The sequence below is a fragment of the Peromyscus eremicus genome, chromosome 18 (genome assembly GCF_949786415.1).
Source record: "Peromyscus eremicus chromosome 18, PerEre_H2_v1, whole genome shotgun sequence".
NCBI classification, from domain to species: domain Eukaryota; kingdom Metazoa; phylum Chordata; class Mammalia; order Rodentia; family Cricetidae; genus Peromyscus; species Peromyscus eremicus.
This window is the reverse complement of record NC_081434.1, coordinates 1,499,942-1,508,246: the sequence shown is the minus strand read 5'-3', so window position 1 is coordinate 1,508,246 and position 8,305 is coordinate 1,499,942. Positions and strand designations below refer to the sequence as shown.

Here is an 8,305-nt window from a genome sequence, read left to right as displayed (position 1 = left end):
CGCGAGTGGGGACAACACCCAGTTTGCTCGCCCTTACAACCACCCCACCGCAAAGGCGTGGGGGGACGTCCCGCATAGGCGGACTTAGGAAGAGGGCTCTGGAAGAGATCACTTACTCACTGGCTCATATTCAGGTTGTCGCCCACACCATTCTTTCAGTAAATAAATAAAATGATAAAATATGAAAGAGATTCGCTCTACAACCGAGAATATTTCTTTTAATGAATTACAAACTAAATTACAAATAATATTAACCGGGGGACAAGGGGTGGAGGGAGAAGAAAATCATAAAAGAAATATTTTCTTTGAACAATTGAATTACAAAATTCCAAAGTGCACATGGTAACAAATCCATCCACACTGACAAGAAAAAAACAAAAAAAGAGAAAAACAAAACACTAAAATATCCAAACTACTATAACTTGAAATATAAATATAATTGTCCACTCTCTTATAGAAAATTTCCCCCAGTGACCTACCCAGGTCAAAGCCTTTAAGAAGTACCAGCATTCTCAAAATGACTTCTGAAGCCTCACTTCCACTCCTACGGAGTGACAGAGGAAGATGGCCACTGGGACCTCTGACAACTGAGGAACTCAAAAAGGGCTAGAAATCTGGCTCATTGGTGGTGCATTTGCTTAGTGAGGGCCAGGTCCTGGGTTCAGCTGTCAGCACCAGAAAACAATAAAATTGCTAAAAGAAAAACTCCAGTGTCTTTCACCTCGCCTTGTGAGACCACGGTGAACAGACCAATCCCCGCCCCCTCCTGACTCTTGTTCCCTGCAGAAGGTAGACAGAACACTGAAGGGAAGCATTTCTTCTGCTTCTCCAGGTGGGCCTCCTTGATTGTCAGGTGAGGCCAAACACTAAAACTAAGGTATAAACTGTTTGGATCTATTTTTTTTTTTTAATCTAACTCATTAAAACAGACCCCTGATGCTTGGTTCTGAAATGTCCCAACTGAGATTTCTGCTTATCGGTTGGCCTTTACAAAACAGTGGCAGCAGGAACTCCGGGGTGTGTTTTCCTAAACATGGGACACAATAATTATGACAGTCTAAGACTGGGATGGTAAAACTTGACATGGAGGCGGGGCAGAGAATGGTCGGTTTTGTTTTCTTTTGAGTACCAATCCTCCTCGGTAATGACTACAGGGAGAGGTGGTAGAAGCCGGGTTAAGTGCATCTAATACCAGGACTTTTTCCTTTCGTCTCATCTTTCCCTGCACCTCTGAATCCCCAGAACTGGCTGGCCAAGAGAAAAAGTGAGTGCTAAGACAGCCAGAGAAGAGCAGGCTGACCTGTGTGTGTCCTAAAGGCCCAGAGTCAAGTCAGACCAAGGGTGAGGAGGGCTTTGGGAAGGACATCACAGTCGGAGGTGGGGTACTGGCTTAGTCACATCCTGGAAGAAAGGGTGGGCTAGGGCCGCTTTGGCTGAAATCCTCTTGTTGGGGTCATAGTGAAGCATTTGCTGGAGGGAGAAATATATTCTGACTTCAGTGATGTAACAGTGGACCAGAGGCAGAGCAGGTGTACTCAAAAACCCAGAAACCGGTGTTGTTTACCCGGTTCTCATTTCCCTCCTCCCCTATCTGAACCAGCCTGGGAGAGGCATCAAAGATGAGGGTAATCCTAAGGGAGTCCAGGGGCTCAGCTTCTCTTCTCTGGGGAATGGGAGAGGGTTATATAGGCACCCACTCCGGCCTCTTACCGATAACAAGCTCCGTCCATCTTCGTCCAGGGGAGGCACAACTTTACTAAAATCTTGCCGAGCCCACTTGGGGAAACTCGGCTTATAATCAGGCATAGAAGTAACTCCTGGCCAAACCACCTCATCTGGGGTCCCCAGAGTCCGAAAGATCCGGAAGAGTTGATCAATCTCAGAATCTCCAGGAAACAGGGCCCGTCGGGTCACCTGAAATGGGGAAAGAGGAAAGGCCAAGACCCACATTGACGTCAGTCAACACTGCTCCTTGTACAGAGGAGGTTCCCATAGGCAGTGGAAGGTCAGCAGGGCCCCATGACTCCCCTCCCCAGGGCTTTTCATGGGGTCGGTCATACAGAGCTTGAGACAATGAAGTCCCTTCATCTGTCTCCTCGCCCCTCCTTCCTTCCCCCAACCGTGGCTTCGTAGATCCCCAAGGCTGGGTGGGGCTGGGAGGGGGTGAATGTCTGGGGTGCCACTGACAAGTAGCAAAGGGATCCCAAGCCACTCACGGGGTATGGGGTAGACACTGCGGTCATCCCCCCTCCTTGTGGTGCCGCCACTTCTAGATAGGAGCACAGCGGGCAGAGACTGTGTCTTCCATTTCTTCTGTGCTCCCCACAGCACTTAGCATGGTGCTGGGCACACACTAGGTGCTTAACAAATATTTTTTGATGAATTGAGAGAGGAATATGGGCAATTGTAAGGTACTGGTGGATAAATTCACATTCTATATGTATATCTATATCTAGGCTAATGGTCTCCAAGCCCCCAGTTTCAACCCAGATAAAAGATCAAAAAAATATTACTGATCTGTCTCTCCACTGTTGCATTCAATGGGATGAGAGCTCCCAAATGAAACTAGGCTTCAAGGATCCTTCGATCTGAAAAGCCAGAGATTGAGGGGGCAAGGCATGACCAAGTCTACAAAAATGATAGATGTGGATCAGCTGAACGCATTGAGCTTTACTAAAATTTCCAAGAACAGGTCTATAGGTTAAATGAAGAAGACAAAAATCAGACCTGTCCAAACTTTTGACACTGTGACATGATGTTGTCATCCACAAAAGTTAAGCTCAAATACCATGAAACCAAGTTTAAAAAAAAAAAGGAGGAATTGGGAGGAGGAAAACTTTGGTTGCAATGTAAAAAACAACAACAACAACAAAAAAAAACAAAAACAAAAAAGCAACAAAACAAAAAGCCCCCGCCCCTGCCAAAAAACAAACAAACAAAACCTAACAAAAATGCCCCACCACCACCAAAATAAAAACCCACTCTGTTTTAAGTAAGTATTTGATTCTGTGTTGAGGCCACATTCGTAGCTATTGTTGGAAGCATGCGGCCTGTGGGCCACCTGTTGTACTAAATGGAATTCATTCTTCCAAATATTTGAGGATTAAAGCCAAAACAGCTGCACCAGTGGAGCCTGAGGGTGGCTCATGCCTGTCAACTCAGTCCCACGGGCTAGATGGTAGTGGGGGGAGTGGGGCTGAAGCAGAAGATGAAGACCACAAAGCCAGCCTGGGCTACACAGTGAGACCGTCTCAAAACGAAACAACAAAAACAAAAAAATAAAACCAAACAGCTGATGGGTACAGAATGGATTTAGCTCCATTTGGGGGATAAGAGATATATACTAGGTAACTAAATCTATTTAGGGATATTCTAAAACTGTAGTTGGTATCAGGGCAACTACCTCTATAGTGGTGATACTTGAGAGAACACTGTGATAAAGGGCCATGGTGCCAGATCAAGAAATGAGTTTTGCTCTTGGATGTGGGCAAGAGTGGGCTAGATAGACCCTGGCAAGCCTCCATACCATTTCAGCAAAGATGCAGCCCAGGCTCCAGATATCCACAGCTGTGGAGTAGTACTTGCAGCCTAGAAGGATTTCAGGTGCTCGGTACCACAGGGTCACCACCTGGGGAGCAAGAGGACAACAAGGTCACATACCTCAGTTCAGCAAAACCCAGCTCTACCTCCCAGTCTCTCTTTTAACAAGGGATTTTATTATTATTTTTTACTTTAATAATGTGTATACACGCATTGTCTGTGTAGGTTTACACAACTGTGCAGTGCCCTCCGAGGCCAGAAGGAAGTGTCTGAAACTTAGGAGCTGGAGTTAAGGGTGATTACTGTAAACTGCCTGACATGGGCTCTGGGAACTGAACACAGTTCACCTGCAAGAGCATCATATGTTCTTAACTATTGAACCATCTCTCTATCCCCAGTCATGTATTCTGAAACCCCAGATTTGGGATGTTCCTGGAAAAAAATCTGAGACATTTAAATAGTATGCCAACCAGCTTTCCTGGCTTAGTATCTAAGTCCAGGTAACCTTATAGTATGAATTCAGTGCATATCCTAAGACCCTTTGGTTAAGGGCTAGAGAGAGGCTCAGTGGTTAAGAGGGCTTGTTTTTGCAGAGGACCCAGGTTAAATTCCCAAAACCCATATGGCAGCTCACAACAATCTGTAACTACAGTTCCAGGGGATCAGACACTTTCTTCTGACTTCTATGAGCACCAGGCAGGACGCTGGTACAGACATACATGCCAGCAAGACACTCATACACTTTACATAAATAAGTAAAGACCCTTGGGTTAGCCAGGCAGTTGTGGCGCACACCTTTAATCCCAGCACTTGGGAGGCAGAGGCAGAGGAAGGCAGATCTCCTGAGGCCAGCCTGGCCCTTTACAAAGCGAGTTCCAGGACAGCTAGGACTGTTAACAGAGAAACCCTGTCTTGAAAAATCAAGAAGAAAAAAAAAGACCCTTGGGTGCTCAGAGATTCCATTTACCAAGGAACTCCTGCCCTGGTATTTTGGTAATTTGTGAATACTGTTATGAACATCTCCCAAGATTCTTAAAGAAGAAAATCACAGAGGGACCTACCTCATGAGTATAGGTACGAACAGGGACTCCAAAGGCTCTTGCTAGTCCAAAGTCTGCCAACTTGATGGACCCCTCTGTGTTGATAAGCAGATTCTGGGGCTTCAGGTCTCGGTGTAGGACTCGGTGAGAATGGCAGAATGCTAGGCCCTGGAGCAGCTGGAACAGATAGCTCTGATGCAGGAGAGAGGGAGGTTTGTTCAATCACCACAGTGAACAGACACAACTTGTTCTTTGCCCTCAAAATGAAATAAAGCCTTAACTATGTTAGATGACAACTCACTACATACTTTGGGGGGTTTTGTTTCATTCTTTAGATTACATTTTTATTTGTTGGGGGGGGCATGCCACAGTGCATATGAGGAAAGCAGACAGCAACTTGCAGGAGTTAGTTTTCTTGTACTGTGTGGGACCTGGGGAGTTCAGGTCATCAGGTCATCAGACTTGGAGACAGGGACCTTTACCTGCTGAGCTATCTTGTCAGCCCTGTTTGTTTTTAAGATAGTGTCTTCCTGGCCTGGAACTTTGTAGCCTAGGCTGTCCTTGTACTTACAGACATCCTCTTGCCTCCGCCTCCTGAGTGTTAGGATTACAAGCATGAGCTAACACTCATAGCTACAACATAACCACACCTTTAATAGCTATTTCTTTCATTGGATTTTCAGCCTGTCAAGGATAAAGACCAGATATTACTCAACTCTTGCAACTTTTTAAGGTGTTAAATAACTGTGTGCTGAATATACATCTGCGGATACACTCATTAGCTCCAGCTCTGGTTATTCTCCCACATCACAGGTGGGAAATTTTTTTGGAGGAACCCACCAATCGCCCTCAACGCCATTATCTGAGTGTTATCTGATCTACCTCGGTTGGCTCACAGGAGCTCAATTTTGATTCTTCTGTTCATCCTATGGTTAATGACTATAATGAGCAGGAAAAGCAACACAAATAAAGGGGAGTGGAGCCGGGCGGTGGTGGCACACGCCTTTAATCCCACCACTCTGGAGACAGAGCCAGGTGGATCTCTGTGAGTTTGAGGCCAGCCTGGTCTACAGAGCGAGATCCAGGACAGGCACCAAAACAACACAGAGAAACCCTGTTTCGGAAAACAAAAAACAAAAAAACCACCCATAAATAAATAAATAGGGGCGGGGTGGGAAGTGTTGAAGTCTGAAAAAAAAAAAAAATAATAAAAAAATAAATCATTACCAGTCTGAATTACCTGCCTCTAGTTTCCCCAAAATATGTGGGCTGGAATTGAAGAGGGTTACCTTGATGAGGGGAAGAGGGATGCCAGTGAGGGCAGAGGCATCCATAAACTTCTTGAGGTCCTGGTGCAGAAACTCAAAAACCAGATAAAGCTTATTTTCTGTGTGGATGACATCCAGCAGCCTGCAAGAGAAGGTCCAGGAAATGGAGTTGAGGGAGAGAAATTGTGAGGCTAAACAAACAGAATTCATCTCGGTGACCATCTCTCAAGACTACACTTACTTGACAATATTAGGGTGATTAAGTTCCTTAAGCAGAGAGATCTCTCGGATGGCAGTGCTGGGTACACCTTCAGTCTCACTTGGAGAGGTTGGGAAAACAGAGGTGAGAATATGGTGACAAACATTGCTCTCTCACAGAGACACCATCCCCCAAAACCCCTTAGGAAGTCAGAAAGGGAGGTACTGTCAGGAGTCAATTCCTGGGTAGTCAGGGTGTGGCTTTTAGACATATTTAAGGTCAATTATTTCCTCTTTTTCCAGTGGAAGGTAGGTAGAGCCTCCAGGTGAATGTGAAGCAGAGGAAAGGTAATAAGGGGAGGGGGGTGAAATAGCTCCCAGCCTCCCCAGAGGGCCAGTGAGTCTCAACTGCCATTCTCTTTTGAAAGAGGATGAGGGTTCTAAGCATGGGGCTGGAGCAGTGAGGGAAGCTCTCCATTCAGAGAGGAACTATTATCCTCTTGTTCCTACATAACCCAGCTCTATGAACACTCCCCGACCCTACCTCGGCCCTTAGCCCCCACCTTCTCTTCCCAAGCCTCTCGGCTTGCAGATTGGGGAGCACACCGGGTGGAGCACGAGAGGAAAGTTTTCTCTGGATTCTAGCCCCGGGACCGTCTCCTGAGCGTCTACCGTCCGCCAACACACCCTTCACTTCGGAGTCCCTCCCCGCTACCTTCCGGTCCCGGACGGCTACCCGCCTGTTGGGGTAGGGGGTTGGGGCTGGGGTTGGCGGGGGGGGGGGGGGGGGGGAGGACAGTCAGGAGGTCCCGGGAAAGGAGTTCCGGCTCCGGAGGCCACTCACGTGTCGAGCCGGATTTTCTTAAGCGCCACCACTTCCCCCGTCAACTTGTTTTTGGCTTTGTACACCACCCCGTACGTGCCCTCTCCGATCTTCTCCACCTTTTGGAAGTTCTCCATGGAGCGCTAGTGAGGCGGCTCAGGCCCCCGGGAGCGGGGCCCGGGAACCCTGAAGGAAACGGGCCCAACACTCGGGGCGGAGGACCGGGGGGCCCCGGTGAGCACGGCAGCCCCAGCTCGGTATGGAACGCAAGCCGAGCTCAGCCCTTGACAATTTGTCCAACTTGAAACAATGTTGCCGCCTCCCCCACGGCTCCAGACGGCCCGCCGAGGCCCCGCCCCTCCTTCCCGCGTTTCCCTGGCTCCGCCTTCCACGCTTCCTATTGGTCGACGTCACGAGGGCGGGCCGGACCCCAGCGCTCCCGCCGCCGATGCCCCGCCCTGGGCGGGCGAACTGAGCGGGCTGCACCGCAACTTTCCCCGGGTTCCTGGTGTGGGCTCCGCCGGCCGGAACTGGTGTCGTCCCTGGTCTGCGGATTTCCTTACCTTTCGCTCACAATTTTCACCACCCCTTAAGTGAGATTAAATCCTACCTAGCCAAGAGAGCCTCCTTTAAAAAGCAGAAACCTAGGCATCTTTAAATGTATATATATATATATATATATATATATATATATATATATATATATATATAATTTTCAATTATGTGCATGCTTGCGGGTCTGTGTTTAGGTTTTCACCGCAGCCGCAGATTGTCTGGAGCCGAAGTTAGAGGAGGTTGTGAACCGCCACGACAGGCTTGGGCGCTGGAGCCGAACTCTGATCTTCTGCAAGAACAGCATATGCTCTTAACTGCTGAGCCGTCTCTCCAGCACTCCTACCCCCTTTTTTGAGACTATCTTTCATAATGCAGCCCCGGCCGGCTGGAATGCGTTTCAAAAAAAAAAAAAAAAAAAAAAAATCAGGTTGGCTTCGAACTAGCAGAGGTCCGTCTGGCATTGCCTCCTGTGTGCTAGGGCTCTTATTGTAAAGGATTCTTAGGCTAGATAGCAAAGTCGTTTCTCAGCCTAGCTTAATCCTGTCTCACTGTTTTAGTGGTCCGTGGTTCGTTGGTTGGTTTTGTTGATTTATGGCTGGGGATCTACACTCCCAGCCCCTTCGGACTGCTTTTGAATAAAGTTGCTGTTTCTGTCTTAAGGAGCTGCGTGGTTTGACTCAATTCATGGCTTCGCTCTCTTGCTGAATCGTGACTGTGAAGTATGTGAATTGTGGCTGCCCATCCGTCAACTGTTTCCAGAACGATCGTGTGTGTCAGGATGAATGCGACCCTAGTGAAGCCGGAAACTGTCACTGAGCAGTGGGATGAGAATGGAGCATCCACGGACTGAAATCAGTTCTGGCCCTCTCCTGCTTTCCAGG

General features: G+C 47.8%; 1 protein-coding gene across 3 annotated transcripts; it reads right to left on the bottom strand.

Moving 5' to 3' along the window:
* Nucleotides 1-550: 550 nt before the first annotated feature.
* Cdk2 (cyclin dependent kinase 2) lies at nt 551-7,253 on the bottom strand. 3 transcript variants are annotated; one of them, XM_059245478.1, is made up of 8 exons: nt 6,891-7,253; nt 6,090-6,167; nt 5,870-5,990; nt 4,602-4,772; nt 3,527-3,628; nt 2,217-2,360; nt 1,711-1,914; nt 551-1,470 (listed from the first exon to the last, which is right to left on the bottom strand). In XM_059245478.1, the coding sequence occupies exons 1-8, from the start codon at nt 7,004-7,006 to the stop codon at nt 1,366-1,368; spliced, it is 1,041 nt and encodes a 346-aa protein (XP_059101461.1). In that variant the 5' UTR covers nt 7,007-7,253; the 3' UTR covers nt 551-1,365. The 3 variants fall into 3 exon arrangements, with proteins under 3 accessions (XP_059101461.1, XP_059101463.1, XP_059101462.1); XM_059245480.1 differs by lacking the exon at nt 6,891-7,253 and adding an exon at nt 6,591-6,703; XM_059245479.1 differs by lacking the exon at nt 2,217-2,360.
* Between the last annotated feature and the right edge of the window lie 1,052 nt (nt 7,254-8,305).

Bases quoted from the DNA above. Each gene is read 5' to 3' on its own strand.
- Cdk2 (XM_059245478.1), bottom strand. From the start codon at position 7,006: ATGGAGAACTTCCAAAAGGTGGAGAAGATCGGAGAGGGCACGTACGGG. The intron at 5,991-6,089 runs GTAAGTGTAGTC...CTTCTCTTGCAG, and splicing joins AATCACCCTAATATTGTCAA to GCTGCTGGATGTCATCCACA. The intron at 1,471-1,710 runs GTAAGAGGCCGG...TTCTCCCTCCAG, and splicing joins ATGGACGGAGCTTGTTATCG to CAAATGCTTCACTATGACCC.